The sequence below is a fragment of the Anser cygnoides genome, chromosome 6 (genome assembly GCF_040182565.1).
Source record: "Anser cygnoides isolate HZ-2024a breed goose chromosome 6, Taihu_goose_T2T_genome, whole genome shotgun sequence".
Taxonomy (NCBI): Eukaryota; Metazoa; Chordata; class Aves; order Anseriformes; family Anatidae; genus Anser; species Anser cygnoides.
The window spans coordinates 27,762,660-27,784,517 of record NC_089878.1 but is presented as its reverse complement, the minus strand read 5'-3'; the positions used below and the strand labels follow the sequence as shown (position 1 = coordinate 27,784,517).

The following is a 21,858-nucleotide window of genomic DNA, read 5'->3' as shown; positions in this document are numbered from 1 at the left end:
CACCCGAGATCCTGCCTTTCCCACCTGCCCTAACCCGCTGACAATGCCCGGGCAGCTCTCAGCAGCCCGTTCCGCTATGGCATATCCATTCCCTTCCAGCTTTGCCAGCTGTGGTGCTGCCCCGTTTGTATCACTGCTGCTGCAGGGGGAATTTTCTCACCCCTTTATCTTGCCTAGGGTGATCCTTCTCTTCATGTCCCCATGCTCCTCCGGCATTTCCATGCACTGAGGTTTTCATCTCCGCACCTCCACAGCGCTGTCACTTGGCCCGAGATGTCTGCCCTTGCTTTCCCACTCACCTGTGCCGCCAGCTCCCCTCACCTTTACGTGAAGATTTTCAGACAAGTTTTCACCACACGTGCCCTTCTGCGTGGGAAAAGCTCCTCACTCGGTTTCGTTAAGCTCACTAGAATAGGAAACTCCAGATGACAGACGGATGAAATCACACGGAGAGAATGGGACCTACACAACATTAAGGCAGCAGGCCTCTAAGATCAACGAGAAAGCCTGGATTTTGATGGGGACCAGAGCCAGTGGAGGCTTCCAGAAGGAGAGCACTGTATCTTATTCACAGGCTGGCCGTACTACACGGTGACAGCTTTCTGAAGGCACAGCTAAGGTGGACGGCAGACTTGCAGGAAGGCCACCAACTCAGGCCCGGGTGAGAAGCTTTAGCCAGCCAGCAGATGAAACAGTTCAGTCTGTAAGAGCAGGTACCTTCTAAAAGCCACGTGCGCTCGTAGCTTCCCACACAGCACCAAGTTCCTGCAGGAGAACTTCCTTCCGGGGGCCAAGCAGCTCAGGCACGCACATGACGGCAGCACACCGGCGGCACCCCTCGTCCCGCAGGGTGCAACGCTGCGGCGCTCCCTGGACCTCCTCACCTACACAAGGTGCACAGCTAGCTTCTCCGGGGCCTTCACTAAAAGCCAGAAGTACACGCCAGCATCTGCCCAAGGACCATTCTGGCCACAGCAGCCTGATGAAACATAAGAACATGCCCAGCTCTGTTGCCTGTTGAGGGGCAGAGAGGGGAGCAGTAAGGCGCAGCAGGACACACGGGTGGCATCCCTTCATTTAAGCAGTGAAGACACAGAGTTCTGCTGAAAGCAGGTGTTTGTTAGCGTCACTGCACGAACTGCGATGCACTCGCTGTACCTCTTCCCACGAGACCTAAGGTGACTGTGTCACCTGCTGTCAGTCGTGCGAACACAAGGCCAAACCCAGCCCTTCAGCAGAACTCAGTCACACGCAGTTAAAGCTCTGGGCTCGCTCCCACTGATCCTCCCGTAGCTGCAGTCCCAGCCACACCGCTGGCAAGAAGCTGTCTTGCTTTCCACGCTCTGGTAACTGGGACTCTTCGCTCTGGTTCTTGAATAGTCAAATGCTGCTTTGTTTTAAAGCTTCGTATTTGGCACAAGCGCAGTACCAGATGAGGAACATAGCAGGTCTCGTCTAGTTAAAAACGAGATCTGATCTAGGAAGAAAGTAATGAGCAGTTTGTGGGAGGCGGCATTCACTCGGAGAAAATCAGAGACTGCTCGTCTCCACCGTGACCCACCCGCTCCCTCCTGGGTTGGAGGCACAGCAGCCGACGTGCAGGACACGAGCGTGGGACAGCGCTAAGGGACACGTACCACGGCCCAGCCCTCGGAGCCTGGAGCACCCCGTCAGCAGGACGGCACAGGGCCCAGCGGGGCTCCGCAGCGTTACCTTGGGCAGCACATCTCGGAGCCACGCTCACAAATCTGCGACGAACCTAAGCTGCTATCCTGTCATCACAGGCATCTTAAAAGCATTTACGGGACAGCTGATCCACATGGGCACTGCTGACACAGGGACATTTACCATGTATGTGGCAATCGATTTTAATAGGAAACCAAGCACCAAGCTTTAAGGCCTAGACTGTAAACTCTGATAGGGTGGATGGGGCTAGGTGGCCCCTGAGGGCCCTTACGAACCCAATTATCCTGTGTGCTCATGAACCGACCCTCCAACACGCAGGGGATCTTACTGCTCCGTCTCAAAAGGCAACTGCTGCCGCAGGAAGGCTGCTGGGGCCAGTCACCAACCTGGAAGCAGCCCTGCACCAGACCGCCTCGTCCAGCGGGCTGCTCCTCCAAGAGCGAACGCAGCTGCGCTTAAAGCTAAGGACAGAGCAGAAGTTCAAAAAACGAGCCAGGATTAGAGAAATGAGTGTTACTTCCTGTACATCAGGGATTTTTCAGTCTGATTTTTAAGGAAAAGATGCTTATGTAATTGTATTATGCATACATTATTCAGAAGCTCTCCCCTCTCCCTGTAACTTCTGAATTCTTTGACCAATTCCAACAAACACGAGGAAAACCACAGCGTTAGATACCAACAACTCTGCACAGAGAGAGCCAAAGGAAATGAGGCTCAACACAAACAACTCTGCTTACAAAATAATTTAAAATAGACGGAGGCAACCAGATCCCACTGCCAGGGGGATTCCTAGGAGGTGATTTTTCAGGCTGAAGTTCAGAGGGTGAAACAAGAACAGCTTTCAGGTAATGGTCCTCAGCCAGGAATCCCAGCGTCAGGGAAACGAGGACTCCCTGACACTCAGCCCGCTCCCTACAAAGCCCAAGGGGAGCTGGATCGCGCACTCTGACTTCTCCAGAGGTAAATGCATTGCTCTAACAGGCACGGGGCCCTCAGGCACAGCGTGGACAGGCTCTGCAAATCCCTGTGGGCTTTTTAAGGACCAAAGCCAGCATGCATTTTAACACATTCACGTTTCCTCAAAACGTTAGAGCAGTTTCAGGCACTCCAAAGAGACAAAGGACTGAAATGGACTGTCACTATAACCATGGATAATCCTGTTACTCTATAGAGAATATAATACAGAATAACAATAAACTACTCAAAATGATTATAAGATCAACCCTAAAACCAAATAGATGTCTTGCTCGTATCTGTTCCTCTTCAAGTCTTCTTCTAGTCTGTTGGCGTTCTTGCTGCAGGAAGCTTTCATCTCCTGGCCAGCCTAAATTTACTCGTGGCCAGTCTCTACCCCCCCCAGCTCTTGCGCTAACCTTGCCCTTTAGCTCCAGCAGTCCCCCTCTGATGTATTTATAGCCAGCAGTCACGCTGCCTCTCAGCCTTCGTCCCGCAAGCTGAGCAAGCCAAGCTCCCAGGCTCCTCTGGTCGGCCGGGCTCCCCCAGCCCCTGCACACCAGGCTCGCCCTTCCCTGCACCTGTTCCGGCCCGAATTCCTTCCTTGGCCGCGGGCAAGCAGCGCCGCACGGCACGTTCCCCAGCAGGGCCCCCAGAGGCCCGGCACAGCAGCATCGGCGTGCCCCCATCACCAGGGGCTGAACCCCCCCCCGCCGTGACCTGCCTCTTCCTCAGGGGCATCCGCCGCAGCCAACGCGCCCGGCCCAGGTTTCCCAAGGGACAGGGAGCTGTGCCAGGGCTCCGAGCAAAGCCCGGTGGGCAGCACTCCGGCGCTGCAGCTGAAACGCTACACCGGCATTAGGGGAATAGCTTTGTCCTCTCAATTTAGCAAGCAGGAGGGCGGCGAGCCCTCGGGCTGGCTGGCGCTGTCCCACACGGAGCAGAGGGCTGGCCGCCACGCTGCCCGCACACGCCACAGCCACCGCTCTTGCCCGGGGCCCACCCCAGCACTAAACCCCCCCGGGAATTGAGATGTGGGCAAAAAGCAGCAGCAGGGGTTGCAGTCCGCAAGGCAGAGGGGTATGCCAAGGAGACATGCCCTGTGTACGCAGTCTTTCTGCTCACCTCTGACCACGGACACCGAGCTGCACAGACCTCCGGCCTGACGCAGGCGGCTCGTGTGCCACCAGGGAAACAAACCTCCATCCTGTTTAGCTCAGCACGGGGGCTCCTCACATTCCCTCGGGAGTCTGGGGACTCTGACTATTTACTGCTGATTTTGTAACACCTTGGTGAACAATGGAGAGCATGCTCTAGTCCACTTCGACTCCAAGTTTCTTGCCGTTGCTTTGCACAGCACCACGGTGTACCCGCGCCGTACGCCACAGCCAGAAGGCAGCCCCCCCCCAGGTCCTCCCAGCCAGCTGGAGAGGGAAACCTGCCCTCCCACAGTCACTGCTACCTGGGAGGAGGCGAGGTACATCCACAGGGAAACCTCGGTGCTCATTTGCCACAGCAGCTGATTTTTTTCCTGTCCTGAGCACAAAGGACAGAAGCTGCCATTGAGTTCGATCTCTCCCAGCTGGATCAGCGCCCAGCCCGCTCTGCTGCTACCGCACAGGTACGAGCTGCACCACGATCCCATCGAGCTGCCACGCAGAGGCAAGGGCTGGAAGGGCAGGCACAGCTACTGCAGACCGGCCTGACCCAGAGGGAAAACAGCCCATCAAGCTGCTGGGAAATCACAGCTTCAATGCCTGCAGGAAACTGGACATCCTGGAGGCAAGCCCCTGCTCTTTCCTAAGGTTACGGCAGGAAAACCCACCTAGTAGGAGCCCGCCAATACTGGAGTCTAAAACTCAAGGATGGGGCACATCCTGCACACGCAGTTCGAGCCCAGCGAACCTTTAGGCAGCACGTCTCCCCACACGAGAGCAATCAGAGGCCGTTTTCGCTAAGTTAGCTTTTGCAGCACAGGCACCCACAAGGAAAAGGCACGCATTATTGATCTTCCCATAACCCTCGTCCCCAAATTCACCAGCTAACAGCTGTCTGGAAACCCTTTACTCTTTCCTTCTTCCCAACATGGTGAAGCCTTTCTGTGCGCGCACTAAATGTTCAACAAAGCACACACCCACCCAATCAACGCACCAACCCAAACCCATGCACATCTGCTTCTTAAATGAGGACTTCTTCCACCAAATCTCAACCAAAACAAACATGGTACAGAGAACAAAGGGATGCTTCCAGCGAACAACCACTCATCAGCTTAAGTAACTCTAATGGATTCCACTTGAAACTAAGCCTGCACCATCTGTTCTACCCCTCAATTAGAGAAACCAAAAAAAATATTCAATACAGGGTTTAAGGAAGCCAGCTAATTTATGTTAAGTTTTACTTCTCCTCAGCTCAGTCAAGCATGCTCTTGTAATGCCTGATATGCAGACAGAGGTAAGAGTGGAAGGCTGCCTTCTCTAACACCATTACGAGCTCTGTCAGGGGAAATAACATTTCCCTGCAACTCTTCACTATGTATTTCATTTTTAAGAGCGTGATCTCTCGGTAAGTAACAAAACCCATTAGGAGCTAAAAGAATCAAATCAGCAGTCCTGCACAGAGCAGCAAAAATCAACACCGGGACGCAGCCCTGGGGCAAAGGGATCGTCCCATGCAAGGGTGAGACCTTCCCCTTGGCCAGCACACCTTGTGCAGTGAGTACCCCAGATCTGCCAAAAGCAATGCATTTCACCCCATTCTTTACCGGGACCCCTGCCCATTTTCACTTCAAACTAGCCTCTCCTACCATTTTTCGATATGAGAAAGGGTCGAGGAGAAACTTCCTTCAAGTAGTCGACCCCAGTCCCAGGTGTATAAAAGCAACGTGTAAAAAAAACAAAACACCAAAGCCTAAAAATGTCAATCATAGCCATGCCTTACATAGCTCAAATCGATGACGAAGGCAACTTGAAGCCCTCCCTGTAGAAGCAGAGCAGCAGTGCAAACTGATGTCCCTCGAGATGTCCCTTCTCTTCGGTTCACTGATGTTTCCCCACCGATAACGTACAAGCTGAGTGAGCCCAGCCCTCGGTGGGCAGCAGCCACGCACCATCCGGATGTTCTCCCAGCTACTGGGTCTGGAACCCCAAACCCGCCTAAGCCTGAGAGCACACTAACTGTTAGGAAATTCCCCGTCACGCAGATGGTCTCGATCTTTGTTTTAAGCCGATACTTTCTCAGATGAAGGGAGAGAGGTGAGCAGAGAAGCAGACTGCCAATGTAATGGCTTAAACCTTGACCAAAGAAGTGTAGTTTGACACCCCAGAGGGCTGTTTTAAGGCACTGATGCCGGGCCTCCCACCTTAGGGCTGTTACACCCATCCATGAGCTGATCAGGTTGCCCTCCAACAGCTTTGGGTTTTTTGTTTCCTGTATGCCAAGCAGCTTCCACTGCAGTTGCTTGTTGACAATTACGAAAAGCAAAAGCGCAGCCGTGCAGAACATATTGACCAAGATACAGCATCCTTACCATCAAAATTTCCATTTAAAACAGTTTAAATTAATCTGAGGATGTTCTGCTCCAAAGGATGTGCAACCTGTACAGTCAGCCTCTCCTTCACTTCTGCGTGAGGGAACCCCAGCACAACTCCCAGTAACGAGCTTCGCCACCAGGTCTGTACGAGGCTTTACTCTCAAATTTTTCTGGACTTGCCATGAAGCAACAAAACCTCCCAGCCCTCCCTGCAACAACAGGGGTAAGTACCCTACCAGCCTTGGGAAAGGACCAGGACAGGACTTTCCCAAACCACAGCTGCAAACCCCTCCCAGTGAGGAAGCCCCACGGCAGCAGCAGGACTTCGTTACTAAGGGCTGTGGGGGAACACAGCAAGGTGACAGGGGTAACAGGGCAGCTGGGTTCCACATCCCATGGCTCATTCCTGTGGATGCAAGACGGTTAAATTCAAGAGAACAAGCACTTGCTCGTTACCTTTCCTGAGCAAGCTGCAATAGATCAATTGTACTTACATTATCCCTGGACAGTAGAAAAAGCATCTAGCAAGAATTAAGGACAGTATGAAAACGTATTGGCTGCATATGCGTACTTTTTTCAGTTTTACATACCGCTTTTTATATGGCAGGAAATCATCAACGCTGCCAGGTAGTGGGATGAGCAAAGCGTCCCACAGGTGAAACGAGGTAGACAAAGAAATCGGGACAGCACAAATTATGAACACCAAGAATAAAGCCAACTGGCTGAAGTGTTACTGTTACGAATCCTTGCTACCACACCAGTTACTAACTACCAGGAAGTGGGACACGGACGGTTGACTCAGCGTAATTACCAGCTCCCAGAGCAGCGTATCAGAAAGTATGCTATCCAGCTTCCACTTAGATCAAGCATCGCTTGCCAATGAAACGTCTGACTGTAATTAAATTCCGTCTGACAAGCCTTACCTTGTAATTGCTGGAATTGACCCAAGAGGTGGCCAGTCCATCAACCATTTTATCCAGCATAGTCTGATCGTGTTCGAGATCAGCTGACTTCTGCTTATCTGAGAAGTAATCTATCAGTTCCTGGCCAACCTGAAGCCTCTTCCCAACATCCTTCTGCAGCACCTGCGCTAGGCAGTACTCCATACTGGGCTCCATGGTGTCTTAGAAACACAGCACCAGCAAGAAAGCTAGAGGGCAGACGGTCCGACAAATCCCTCCACGAACGGACGCAGGAGGTCGCCTCTTTGTTCGATGAAGGTTACTGAGGGTCTGGGTTTCAAAGATGCAATTCTGAGAATGGCAACAATGCACCATGTGTGTGTGAACAGCAGCTGGCAGGATATTAAAAGTCCAATTTAAATAACTAGCAGTAGATGAAGCAACGAGCAGTGCTGTCCTGTCGGGTCTGCAATAATTCCCAATTCAGCAGTCCATTCTGAAAGAAATAAAAAGAACAGTATTACAAGTTAAATTAAGAACGGAGCAAAAAAAAAAAAAGACTGAAAGCGTGTCACAAAATAGGTTACTCGTATACAGCTGCGAGGCTGCGATAAGCTGGATACGAGCAGCGTTGTTCTATTTTAGGGATTCAGACAAGGTAGGTCAGGACAAAAACCTCTGGTTGTTCTTCACACCAGCAGTTACCCAGCAGTTCCCTAGAAGGAGCTTTAGTGACAGGCAGCAAATCTGGGGCTTAACTAAGAGCTGATTAGTAATCAATATTCGTGCCGCTACCACCAGCAGCGCCCGCCCACAGAGGTGAGGACAAAGCCCTCGGGCAGGTCACTGGGAAGACACGCGAGCCTTAAGGAGTGAAAGCAGGGAGCCGCCTGGGTCCTGCCTGGACTGCTGGCCTTCAGCCATCGATGCCCTCGCTGGCCTGCAAAACGAGCAGGTTGCAAACACGAGGGGCTCGAGCTGTTCCCAGGCTGAGCCCTGCCCTGTTGCAGCCCAAAGCAGTGCCTGCGGCGTCCTGAGAACCACAGACAAGAAGGGCCAGGCTGAATTGTGCTGCCACTCAGAGGCACAGCATCATCTGTGAAGTTTTTTTGCTTTAGTTAAAGCAGGAGTGGCTGTACGCCTGGAGTTTGGTTATGTTCCCCAACCTCAGAAGCCTCTCCTGTCCTGGGACCGCATTAGGGACCCAGCTGATGCTTTTTTTTCGGGGGGAGAGGTCAGGGTCCCTCCCTTTCTGCAGCCACACAGACCTCCTAGCTGCTCCCCGGACGCCCAGGGCTCCCACCAGCACCACGCTGCTTCCTGAAGCACTTCCCCTCCCCAGGTTAGCTCTTGCGGGAGGGGGGAGATAAAAACACAGCGGGTCTTTTTGTTTCCTGTCTAATAATACCCAAAGCCAGAAGCTACCCTACTTTCTTTGTGCGCACGAGGAAAGCGGGTCAAGCCCAGCGCAAGGGAAGGGGCTGCGGAGCACACACCTGGCCCAGTAAACAACCGGAGGGAAGCCGGAGGCGCGCGTTCACTAACGGGAAGCGCCGGGGCAGCAAACCCGAACGCCGCCTGTTTGAGCAAATGAAGCCTGCACCAGCGGCTCAGGTAACGAAGCGCCAGGCGGACCCGACGGCGGACGAGCCGCACGAGATCCCCGGCCTGGCAGTGCCGGAGCAGCTCACCTCCATCCTCCGCGGCCGCATCTGAGAGGCGCCAGCCCCAGCACAGCTCGGAGCTGCCCGGGCCCAGCCTGCAGCCGGAGCCGGCCCAAGCGCCCGCGGGAGCAGCCCCCGGATCCCGCGGGCCCGATGCAAACTGGTTCTGTGCGCCCAGGGAGCCGCCCGGCGAGCCCTGCCACCAGCCAGGAGGCCGCTCCGTGCCCCGAGACTGAGATCCCCGCAGAACCCGACCTTCCAGAGCAGCCAGGGAGCGTCAGCTGCAGGCAGGCAGGGCTGTAGGTCACTGCCGCGAGCTCGCCGCTTGCCTGCGAGCGCTGCCCCGACCCAGGGCTGTCTGCACGGCACACCGAACTCTCCCGCATTTGCCAGAGCCGTTCACCTACCTACCAAGCGGGAAACGCGATCGTGATTTCTATCGTGGCTTCTCTTTCAGACCGTCGGCAGGAGCTCAGCTGCACGAGGGATTCGAGTTCCAACCCTGCAGTCATCAGCAACACCCCAACCCAGTTAGAGCAACTCTTATTTCTTCTTTCCGAAAGAGACGCTGGACCCAAACCAGAGGAAAGCCGGGAAAGCTGTGCCTTTTTTTTTTTTTTTTTAAACTCCTGGAGCTGCAGTTTCCCACCTGCCCCAGCCTAGCACCAAGCGAAAGCAGTGCTGAGCTTCCCCATCCTTAAGGATTGCAGCAGACTTGTAGACTGTGAATGGCAACAAACCAAAAACAGCCAGTTTTAACCTGACCCTGCCTAGAAAAGCAATCCATTCCCCACAGTGTTCTCTGCACGGCTCCAGCTACCCACGGCAGTGCTCAGCAAGCCTCCCAAGGAGCCTCCTGCCCGCACCTCGGACTGCTGGCCCGTGCCGTGCCCTCCTTGAGCATGGGGAAGAAATCCCCCCCTACCTGCTCTCAACACGGAAATGGGGAACTTGCCTAAACTTGAAAATTAATTCAGGTTGCAGCAGGGTGTGAGTGACTGTTCGTTACCACAGAATAGCCATTTTTGATTAACTTCACACACAGGCAAGTCCCAGCAGATCCAACATCTGTAGGAGCGGGCTATAGTGCCGTGAGAAAGGAACACCCTGAGTTTCAAGCCTTTCTTCTTGGTGGTTTTCATGTACGAGTGCCTAAGTCTCTGCCTACAAGCACAAAGCAACCTTTTCAGCAAACTAATTTAAACAAATTTCTCCAAGAGTTCCTCATTTTTTAAAACACGTGAAGGAAGGCAGGATCAAAATCACCGTGCGCTACAGAAGAACAGGCGTGTAACCTGGACGTGAGGACTGAGCTCTAAAAAAGATCCACTGCATTGTGGCACCACCTTCAAACACCTCCAGGGGAGAAGAGCCACAAATACCTTTGAATCCTGGGGAAAATGCTAGCAGTAAGTCGAGAGGAAAGGCTCAAGGCTGGCTAGCATCTACCAGCCAACAGGTGTTTAAGTTGCAACCTTTTTTTTTTTTAAAAAAAAAAAAAAAAAAAAGAGCTTTTCCACACATGTTGGGAAGTCTGTGGACTCCCCCTCTTCCTCACAGGAGGAAGTGGAAAAAACAGCCCCTGAGAAAGCCAGAGCCCCAGCTACCAAGAAGTGCACTTTTCAGGCAGGGAAGCACAGGGCTGCCGGATCGCATGTTTGGAATCACCCAGGCTCCGCACATACAAGCTTTGGACAACTCGAGTCCACAACCTCCAAAGCCAGGGGTCGACTTCTTTTCCTGCGGAATTTAAACGCCTTGGGCTTCGGGGAGCCAACGTTACAGGACACGAGCAATTCAGGACTAGGATTTGGAGTACCTCCTCCTCCCCCAGAAGCAGTCACACAGGCTTCGAAACCAGCAGCTCCGTGGCTCACATCCTGCCTCTGAGCTCCTCCAAGCTTTGGGAAGAGTTGTGAATGCAGGCTCTGAGGCAAGGACGTTCTCCCAGCCCTCCAACCAGGCTTGCAGTCTGTACTCAGGGAGACAGGTTAGGCTACGTCTGGCAAAGCCAACGTGAAGACAAGATCATCCAGGAGAAAAAACTGCTTCCCCCACCACCCCGGCACAAATACAGGTCCCTCTCTCCCCGTTAAGCCATGACAGCTAGGTGCTTAGTCAAAGCCCGTGCCAGCAACACCTACATTTTCCATCAAGAGCTATCCAGCACAAAGCCATTAGAGAGGCTTAAGTTTAATGCGGGCTTGGAGCTCAAAACGGGGAGCGTGAAGGAGAAAGCTGACACAGGCTGCACAGCCCAGCGTTGCTCAGCCTTGATACTATCACCCTAACACCATAAAAGCTGGTGCCATCCACAGCAACGCGACTGGCTCAGCACGGGCAATCGGTCAGGTCAAGCAGCAATAAGGAAGCACTCGCTACCTGAGACGTGGCAACATTAACCGGGGTACGTCAGTCGATGGACTTCTTGCTGTGCGTAGGAGAGCCCCGCTCACCCAGACCCAAACTGCGTTATTCGTAACGCTCAAGTAAGGCTTGATCTTAGCCTAACTTCACGAGAAACTTTGCATCTTCTTGTGCTTGCAATGAGGAAGAAAACCTGAAACATATGAAAAAATGCAGCACTGCTCTGCTGGGGGCTGGTCTGTACTGAGGAGCCCATCCAACAGCTCCTTTGTTCTGCTCCAAAACTCACACCCCCCTGCTCCAGCCATCACGGTGAGTTTTCCTCCCCACCCTCCATCACCACCCGCACGCACGCCAGCCGGGGCTGCCACCAGGCCGCTGCCAGCACGTCCTGCTGTGCCAGGCCGCTGCGGTCACCTTCCTGAGGGTGCCTCTGAACCTCCTGCCAGCCAGCGAGCTGCAGGGGTAAACCACCTCCAAACATGACCCCCCCTCTTCGGCGCACCGCGCTCCGCAGGCGGCCAGCTGCGGCGCTGCAGCCGTAACACGGCACAGGGCAGCGAACCGACCGCTTCCCGGGCACCAGGACTGGGCTGCGCGCAAACTGCAGCCCGAAGGTACCTCAAGGCACATCACACGCGCGTTCCCTTGAGCCTGGACTTTCCACAAGAAGGAACAACTCCTCTGGAGACCTCCACCCAGAGGAACGCAGCAGCTCTCCAGCAGCGAGATGCTCAACGAACCACAGGGCACCACAGCAGCGGGCGAAGCATCTGCTTTGACGGCCTCCAAGCCTTAAGCACTCGTTGTTGTTCAGACTCCCAGCGAAGGAGGCGGCAAGCAAACCATCAGGCGTGCTACCTCGCAGGAGACACCTCCCAGCGCTGGCAGGGGGGCCCCCCGTTTGTTCAACTGCCTCCACAAGCGGGAGATGATCTTTCTTCAGCGCCCAGGGGTATTTCACGATCGCTGCTGCTGGAAGCTTCCCTGGGTCTTCAGCCGAGCACCTCTCCCTCCTCCACAGCACTGGCCGCGCTAAGCAGGCTCCTGTGAGGCCCTGCCCGGCCCAGAAGCACCTCCAGCCAAAGGGCTGCACGGCCCCTGCTGACCAGCGGCTCTTCTTCAGGCCTGCTGGGGGGCCGTGAAGGGGCTCCACGTCTGAAGCGCAGACGGTAACTGATCCACAGCAGCACGCGATTTCATAGCTGAGAGGAAAACCGAGGCAGCAGATTTCCAGAATGAAGACGTCTGAAAGATTTCCAGGGCTTACGCTAAGACCTTGCAGCCCCCCTACAATCCTTCCACGACAGATGCCAGCCACGAAAGTTGTCTTACCCTGCCCTGCTAAGACGAGAGATAAGCTTCAGGCAGCAGGAACTCCCGTACGCCCCCACCGAAGGCTCGCGCTCCTCCCAGCGAGGCACCCGCCCGCAGAAGCCCCGCACAAACAGCGCTGCAGCAGCCCAGGAGCACTTGCAGGCTGAAGGCCTCGGAGCGACCCCAACGCCCGCAGCAATGGCACCACTCTTCCAGAGCGGGGGGAAAACCAGAGTTTCAGCATCCTTTGTTTTGCTGATACAACCCCTCTCTCAGATTAGCCTGGTTTTAATTTCATCTGAGGCCAAGGACAAGTCCAGAGCGAGCTTGCAAGGCCTCCTTCCTTTCGAAGGGTCCGAGTGCCGGGACGCAGATGGGAATCCCGTGAGGTCAGGAGCTGCTCTGGGCAAGTCCCTCCCGTGGGCGTCCCAGTCCCAAGGCACGGCGCTGAAGCAAGTTGCTGAGGGCCCGCTGCCCCACAGGGAAGAGCGCCCTATCCTCACCGAACTCAGTGGCGGGCAGCACGCTGGGCTTGTGTGTCCAGACCTACTCTCTCCCTGCTGCTCTGGAGATGCAAGCACACCCCGCAGCCTGCGGACTCCGGCTCTGACACCTGCGGGCCCCTGCCCAGCCAACAGGACGGCCCCGGCTCTCTGCAGCACCCAGGGAGGGCACGATGGGGGCAACAGTGGCGACCTCAATCCCAGGCAGCGACGCCCCTGCTCCGCGAGGTTCCCCAAGGCAGCGGCTGGGCCTGCCCGGAGAGCGCGGCGAGAGGAGAGCGCTCACCCGGGCCCAAAGGCTGAGCAGCACGGCACGGCCTGAAGCGAAACGCGACCGAAACCAGAGCACGGCGTCCCACCGCCTGGCAGCTCGCTAGGACGAGCGGCTTCCCGGCACACACCGCAAGCCTGCAACCTGCACCTGTACCGCAACGTCAGCGCCTCAGCCCCAGCCTGCTATCGCACCTGATCCTGGGGACGGGAAGCATCCCAATGGAAACGAGAGGACAAAAAGGTGGGAGAACAGCAGGCATCTTACAGGCAGGAGCTGGGCACTGCCTCTCCCAGAGTCACGGCAAAGGAAGCCCCCAGCGGCAGTGGGAACAAGGGCAAGACAACACCTTGGGGAAAGGAAAACCCTACCACCACACGCTGGGTACAGGATCCGGATAATCCAGTCCCAAAGAGCTCAGCGGGTTTGCGATATAAATGCCATACCCCACAAAGCCTCCAGGAGCTCGCTACCCCCAGGAACGCCTAACTGGCTAGCTGCACGGCGCAGGAAGGGAAGGTTTTGTGTACGAGCCCAAGCCAGAACCACCCTGGAAGCATTTGAGGCACATGCTTGTAGCAAAGTGACACATCAGCGGAACAGTAACACACAGGATCACATCCTGGGCACAAACCCTCACGGGACGCTGCCCAGCTAAGCACCTTCCTCGCTGCCTTCTTTCTGTAGCCCGCATTTGTTTCCTCAAGAGATACAAATGAATTGTAGGCAATCTCAGAATGCAGGATGGGGTAGTAAAGAAGAAAAAAAAAAGCAGATGATGCAGCCTACACCACAACCACCACAGTCACACACAGAGGAAACTCCTCACAGCAAGCAGATACCAGGCTAAAGCACCTCCAATCCCAAGACAACCACTCACGCGTGTACCTGGGCAAACAGCCAGCCTCCTACCTGAGGTCCCTCGCTCCTCCGGGGACGCAGCGGGGCTCCTGGCCGCCCACCAGCCCTCCCTGGGGGCACCGGCTGCCCCGCAGCAGAGCTCACCCTCCGGCATCTGTAGCCACACGGCAGGGGGCGGCCGATGAAACCCCCCCAGCGCAGGCAGCACGGAAAGGCGCCGGCACTCCCGTGATCCGTAACGCGGCGGGCAGAGCGAGCGGGGACAGGAGGGAGCAGAAACGATGCTCGGTGATGCCGTGAGTCGGGCTGAACTCTAGCGGCAGCTGAGGGACCGTGGGGCTCGGGAGCCGCCCGTGGCCACCCAGGCACGGGGACGCCTCGCCAACCCTCCCCGCTGCTCTGCACGCCCCCACAAAGCCGGGGGGGAGCCAGGTACAGGCTTCAAAACCCGCTGGCTTCCCACCAACTAACGATGCTGCTGCTTGCCTAACAATTCCTTTAGCTGCCTGACTCGGCACACCGCTTCTAGATGCGGAACGGACGCCTCCCTCCTCGGGGAGCCAGCTGTGCGGAGATAGAAGTGACAGAGCCGAGCCAAACACGAACTGAGATCAAAGCTCCCGGCAATCACCTTCGGCCTCTCACCCCAGAACGCATCTGCTGCCCTTCTACACCTTGAAGGGTCAGCACTCATCCGATGCGTCTGGGGATTCTTGGTGCAAATCCTGCCAAAAAGGGGTGAAAGCGAGCTGCCGTGCTTACGACAGAGCCGGACGCTGAGTGCAGAACGCCAGGGACCCTGCGTGGCTGCCGGGCTCCTCAGCACCCGGCTGCACAAGGACTCCACTGCCTCGCACCGGGGCTCCAGGTAGCTCTGGAGACAACCAGCAGGTCGGCCCGATGGACGATACCCGAACCACTGCAAGGGCTGGAACGCAAGGCGCGGCAACCTTCAGCACCCGGCGGGTTGATGGAAACGAAGAACGCAAGCACAGAACAAGATGAAACCCTGGGGACGAGCTGCAGCTGCTCTGCACGAGGCTGCCACAAACAGCAGCCCTTCATCACGGCAGGGCCAAACCCCTTCCCTCAGACTGCTTGTTTACAACTTCCTCACGTCACAGTCTGAAGAAATTAATAAGATAAATGGGTTTTGTGCATTAACTCAGCTGCAAAACCCTTTTACACTCGCCAGTATGTTTAATGCATGGGCAGTTATGCCGGGAGGCACCCCGGCCCTGTCAGGACGCAGAGGAAGCTTCGGCCTCAAGCCCCAGCCGAGGAGGAGGCGTCAGCAGCAGCAAGCCCGACGCCGAGGCACAGCAGCCAGATCTCAAACCCTGGCCTGGACACGCTGGGAGCTAACGAGAGGCTCGGTGTGACACGGGAGCCCGAGCCAAGTCACCCGAGGCCAGCCGGGTGCCCGAAATGGCAGCTCGGTCTCCGAAGGCACGCCGCGCTCCATCGCTGCCTGCACAAGGAGCCGGGAGCTGCGGGGCTGTCGTTCCTTTGCCCATCCCAACGATTTACGCCCAGCCCGACCCAGGCTTTTTCTCGTGATACAGCACACCCGGCCCCACCACCAAGGCTGCTGAGGCAGGACTGACCTCCTCGTGCCATAATCCCCCCCGGGACAGCCGGACTTGCTGCTAGCTCCCATCCTCCAGCAGCTAACAGCCCCAACTGACCGGCCCCACGGACAGGGGAGGGCTGACGAACATGTGGGAGAAGGGCATAAATCATTTCGGTTTGACTTTCGGTGTTTAAGTATCTGGCGTCCATAACCCTGCAATTGCAGCTCAGGTTTAAGATTCCTACAGGACTTCAAAGATGAAGTATCTGGAGGAATGAGGTATCTGGAGGACCAACTCATTCTTTGCAGGCGTCCTCTCCAAATGTCCCTCTAGGGAACGTCACATGAACAGGAGAAACTTATTTCTATCTCCCAAGCATGCTGCTGTCTCACTTTTAGCACTGTACGTTATCACCAAGTGAGGCAAGGCCAGAATGCCCCCATGGCGTTTTTCTTCTTGGAACACAAGTTTTTGAAGCTGTCTGACCAGCTCCAAGCACTTCAAGAGAATGTTGCAGGCATGAGTAGAAAACAGATCCCATTTGCGTTGGCAGTCGTTTTTGTTAAAAAAAAAAAAAAAAGCAACAAAACAACACAAAATTACAGCAGGAGAAGTGCGACAATGCAACAGAGGCTCGCCCATGGTGACACAGTCAGTCACTGCCCTGTCCCTCTGGCAACTTCCAGGCTTCGGTCCCACTAATTAGCGGGGCTCAGCAGAGAGCACAAGCAGAAGCCAGGCTCTGCCAAGCCCGGGCCTGCCGCACAAAGGCTGGTTCCACACGGCGAGCAGCGCTGCCCCGATAAGCAGAGCCCTGGACGCGACGGTGCCGCAGCCGCAGCCCGCGCCCGCTGTGGCTCTCTGCTCCAGCAGGAGCACGCCGCCGCCCGAAGCTCCCACTGCAGAGAGCAAACCCGGCTCGGAACCCCGCAGCGAAGCGAGCAGCCCCCTCCTGCTGCCTTTCGCAAGGCCTGACCCGGGAGCAGCTTCAGGCGACGGGCTTGCACCCTCGGGCACCAAGCGCTGGGGCTTTGGCTCCTCTCCCAGCGCCCCCCCCCCCCCCGGGTGCCGCCAGCCCAGCGCCGCATCCAGCCGCCCGGGAGGCGCGGGCGGGCGGCCCGGGCCACAAGATGGACTCCGCCGCCGCGTAGCTACGGGGCGCTGCCGGGGCCGAGACCTCCCCCCCCCGCCTCACCGGCGGGCACCTGCACCGCCCTCGCCTCCTTTACGGGGAGGCCCGGAGAGCGGCCGCCCCCCGCCCTCACACCGCGGGCGGGTGCGTGCAGCGCCCCGAGCCCCCCCCCACAGCCCCCCCAGAGGCCGCGCGGGCAGCGGCCGGGCCCCCCCCCGCCGCCTCCCGCCGCCTCCCGCCACCCCTGAGGGCCGCAGCCCCCCGGGGCCCGGCCCCCCCCCGCCCCCCCGGTACCTTTCGGCGGCGCGAGGCGGGGCGGGCCCGGCGGGCTCAGTGCCCGCAGCGCTGCATGGCTGCGCCCGCCCCGCCGCCCCGGGAAGAATGGGGACCCGCCGCGCCTGCGCCAGCCCCGCGCGCACTGCGCGTGCGCGGCGCCGCCTCGCGCCTCTAGAAGGCTCGCCCGGCCCGTGGCGCGCATGCGCTCGGCGGGGACGGGGGGGGTAAAGGGAGGGGGGGAGAGGGTCCGCGCCCTGCTGCCCGCCCCGCCCGTACCATAGAGCGCGGGGGGTGGGGGGGGGCGGCACTGCCCGCTCCTCTCTATGGTAAGCGGGGGGGGGGGGGGCGGTGAGGTCAGCGCGCGCCGTGCGCATGCGTCAGGGCGGCAGCCGCGGGGCGGGTAGGGAGGCAGCCGGGGCCTCGCTGCGGCGCCGCTTCCGCTTCCGGGTGGCCGCCCGGGGCCGTTGCCATGGAAACGGCCGCGGGAGCCGCGCGGGCGGGGCGCGGCCCCAGGCCCAGGCCCAGGCCCAGGCCCCAGCCGCGGCCTCGCCTCTCGGGCCCAGAGCCCGGCCACTCGTGTTAACACAGAGCCCCGCACAGCCCCCACAGCCTTCCGTAGCACCCTGCCCTACCCTATAACCGCGTGTCTGGGGGCGTTCCTCGCTTCTTTATATTCCTCCCACTGGTGACCGGAGGGTCAGAGTTTCACAGCCTAACGCTCCCTAAAGAAGTACACGGCTTTTAAGGACCTACTTCTCTTTCCTCCTAAATAAAAACTGCTCAGGAAATGTAATTCTTTGTCCTTCCCTTTTGTCACAAGACTCCAGGTACCAACACACGAAACTCGGAGGCTTCCCAGCAGTGAAATAACAAACACACCACTGACACAGCCTTTCTCCATGCATTTTCTTCACATCTTCATCGTAAAACAGGCAGATTCTGCACATAAACTCCTCTGTCATTTAATCAGCTTTAGTGTTTTGATGTTTTTGTTACTACATCACCATTTCCCCAGTTCCTTGCAGGGACTTAGGGAATAGCTGATGCCAGTGTTTTTGAGATAATCGCATTGTTCCTTGAGCAGCAGGACTAACGAGGCCTGATTTCCTACAGATTGGGGTTCTTTGTCCCTCTGATCCCCAGGGCTACCTCGGCAGCCCTACCTTCCTTTGTGCGCCCTGTGACACTCCCCTGCAAGGAGGGGACACCACACAAGGTGCGGTTACTCCAGAGCCGCGCACATGTGTGGATCGTGTGGCTCGCCTGGCGCTGCTGCCAAAGGAATCGCACCATGCCTGAGTTCCCTCCTGCCTTTCTTCCCTCGAGGCTGGCAGTGATCTCTCCCCTCCAGTTCTCGTGAAACTTGAGATTCTTTCCTCAAAAGGGAAAAGGAGGGGACGAGCCTGACAGCTGAGTAGAAGCAGACAGACTGCACACAGAAGCTTCACTTTCATTAGGAAAAGAAGTCTGAAGTAATGCTTTATAACTTGCAGATTTTCTTCAAACTTTAGAAAAGCAGGCAGCGCAGGCACTATTCTGATTTAGAGAACCTTTAGAGAACACTATTCTGATTTAGAACCCTTTAGAGTTCTTAAAACTAAATCACTGCGTCATACAGTATTGCAAACGCTTCATCCTGCTTTCTCTAACAAAAACACTGTCCCTTGATGGACTTGTTTTAGCTTTCCTTTAGAGTTTAGCTTTCCTTTAGAGTCTCACAACATCTCAGTATTTCTCAAGTCTGCTCAGAGATGGCTTTTCTTGATTATACCATGCAGTCCGTCGGCTTTCCGAGGGACATCACACTGCATTTGTTCCACCACCATCTATGAAAGACCCATATGTCCACTGCCTTTGACAATCCAAAATGGAAACCTATCATGAAGGCACAGTGGGATACCCTGAGAGGAACCAGATCTACGCTTCCTGATATAATCAAGTCTAAATGGATAGCTCAAGATTTCTCTAAAGTTAACATTAGGCGACAGCATGTTATTTCCCTACCAGTCCTTGGCCACTACGCTCTCATTTCTGAAAGATCGGATTTTACTCACCTACCTCACGTGTGGATCTCCGGCACAGGCAGGACTAGCACAGCAGGAACAGCTGTCTCCTAAGATTATACTGTTCCCAGTGAAACAGCACAGATGTCCCTCATCCGCCTGCAAAATATACTGTTTTCTGCTTGTTGTGAAGAGGTCTAGAGTATCTTGAGTAGGAGGTGTGTGCCTATACACGTGAAAAAATACAGTCTGTTTGCAAAACAGAAGATCAGCTTACAGACATCTGCAGTTAGGGTCCAGAATGCCGGAAGGCAGGGCAAAGTCAGAAAGCTTTCTTAATATAAAGGAATATAATGATATACGAGCTTTCCTTTAAAACACTACTCTTTCAGACAAACATCAGTGAAACAGGACTAGTGGGAAGCAAATGGAAGGGTTGGGAGGGAGAGAGGTTCTCTTGTTTCAGTAGAAACAACTCACTCTACCTGAGCAACCTGCTCCTTCCCTTACCCCCAGGGCCCTTTTGCAACACGTCTGCTCAGGAATGTGAGGCTGAGTGCTCCAAGGTGAAACGTGTTCATTTACAAATGACATGATGATATGGAGCTGCCCTCGATAGCACAGGACTGGAGCCAAAGCCCAGCTGGCCCTGGGTTGCTTTCCTAGAGCTGGGCATTGGAAAGCCATGTTTCCTTCGCGGGCTGTCACAGCTCCGCTGCCCGCAGGGAGGACGGGTGGCACAACTTCAGCTGGGTCTCCGTAACGCTGGATCTCCGCCTTTACCCCTCCTGGCACTAACATCTCATGCCCAGATCACCTGAGCACACTTGTGCTGTGCTAAGGAAAAAGCTGGGCTGCTCCCGCCACAAAGATAAATCGCACGGATTAGCACAAGCTGCTGACCGAGCTTCTGAGGGATCCTGCTCGAGCACGGGCTCCCCATGCGACTCACCTCCTCTACCCCTCGCTTACCTGTGAGACAGGGAACAAGCTCCTTGCCAACACCAGAAGGGAGTAAACACGTGAAACAGACAGAGCTCTAGTCTGGATCAACACGAAATTTAATAATTCCTCATTCTTCCCCTCGCACAGGACGGTTGCTGCAGCCCTAGATTTCAGCTCAGACAATAAACGTGCCCTTGCACTGCTATCTTTAATTGGCGCTTTCCTGCCAAGCCTCAGCATTCTGCACTTAGCTCTTTCCACGTGAGAGCCGCCGCAAACAAAGCAGCCCGCTGACCCACTTATCTCCCCCGTGAAGGCACACGAAGCCTCGCTTCGGTCACCAAACAGAAAAGAAAATCCGATAGCCCAACGTTTTGATTAAAGGGAAGGGAGCAAATGGCTTCGGGGCTAACAGCGTGCACATGGGCACGTCTGCGTGTGTCCGCTCACTCGCACTAACGTGGCCACCCAGGGAGAAGCATCACGTATGAAGCAGGCAGCCCTCAGGCAGTACGAACTGAGTTTGATTCAGGGTTCCCCTCTGGCATCGAGGTCCTGTGAGCCATGCGACGTCCCTCAGACCCCCCGCACTGACCTGAAGTGACTGCCTCCAGGGAGGCAGGGGATGGCTCGTCCTCCTTGGCCAGAACATCGAGGAGGCATTAATTGGGGCTTTTTTTTGTTTTTGTGACGCTGGAGTCCTAGCTGAACCCCCCCCGAAACTGAACACCAGCTACCAGAAAGCTGTTGCTTCCCACCCTTTCTGACCTGAGACAGATTTAATGCAGTGGCCTAGAAGGCAAACGGTTTCCTGTCTTAGCTAGAAACAGACACCAGGTCTCGCAGCTGTACGTGCCCCCATTTTTCCTGGCTGCCCTCAGGCCTCTGGGAAGAGGCATTTACAGGCCAAACTAAGAGGAATCCTATTTTTGTCTTAGGTTTAAGCTTGTATTAAAACACATTTCAGCCCCATTTCCCCTTCCCTCATAATATTCCAGTTACACTCTTTCAGATGGATTTATCCCTTCCCATTCTTGTTCTGTTTAGTCTTCTCCTGATTTTATTTCATCTTTTTTCCACCACCCAAACCCTTACAATTATGCTCACATCTCCTGTTTAATACATGCACGTCACACACACATACCTTAGCAGCACGGATTCTTTTAATCTTTGAAAAAGGCTTCCTTTTCATCCTCACCCAAAGATTAAGTCAACTGGAAAGTGACACATCAAGGTTAGGAATGCAGTCTGCTCTTGACAAGGGAAAAGTGCTGAGCCCTGCAAGAGAGGCTAAGTAAGTGGATTAAGATCCTTTTCAAAGATTAGGTCACCCTTCACCCCAAATGCAGATTTCTACCGAAATTAATGGAAGCTCTTACGAATTCAACAGGAGGGCTGACATTGAACAACACGGTAAATGTACGCCAGCAGCCCACTCTGAACCGACTGTCCAAATGGCTGTTAAAAACCAACTGCTTGAATCTGCATCGTGTCCTAATACAGCAGGATTTCACCTTGGAAAATTACGAGCCGGTGGGGAGAACAGCTGAGGCGGTTGTTCTCAGGACCAAACCTGACATTACACCCAAGGATAAGGCTCGCCTTAGGAGAGCCCGTACGGCCTCCAAGGTGAGCGTTTGGCACTCACATGGCTCTGTCCTGCCCAGCCATAAAGCTCCAGCAGCTTCAGAGGCTGCAAACCCGGGTAGTTTGTTTTTCAGGATTTAGTTCAGAATTCCCCTTAAGCATCACCCCATTAATAAACTGTGAGATCGTGTATTTGCATAGGAAAGCTGAGGAAGCAGCTTTACGGATTTGTCTGACGTTTCCTCATCACTTCGGGGCAGCTCAACGGCCCAGCCTTCCCAGCAGGC

General features: G+C 55.5%; 1 protein-coding gene across 23 annotated transcripts in view; it reads right to left on the bottom strand.

The window, feature by feature from the left end:
• The window catches only part of CLASP1 (cytoplasmic linker associated protein 1), a 162,490-nt gene extending 145,278 nt beyond the window's left edge, over window positions 1-17,212 (bottom strand). For all 23 annotated transcript variants that reach the window (XM_066999387.1, XM_066999388.1, XM_066999389.1 and 20 more), the window contains exons 1-2: window positions 17,055-17,212; window positions 7,093-7,567 (exon numbers count right to left, since the gene is read on the bottom strand). In XM_066999387.1, the coding sequence (XP_066855488.1) occupies window positions 7,093-7,287 (195 nt within the window). In that variant the 5' untranslated portion in view covers window positions 7,288-7,567; window positions 17,055-17,212. The remainder of the gene's footprint in view (window positions 1-7,092; window positions 7,568-17,054) is intronic.
• Window positions 17,213-21,858: the final 4,646 nt, after the last annotated feature.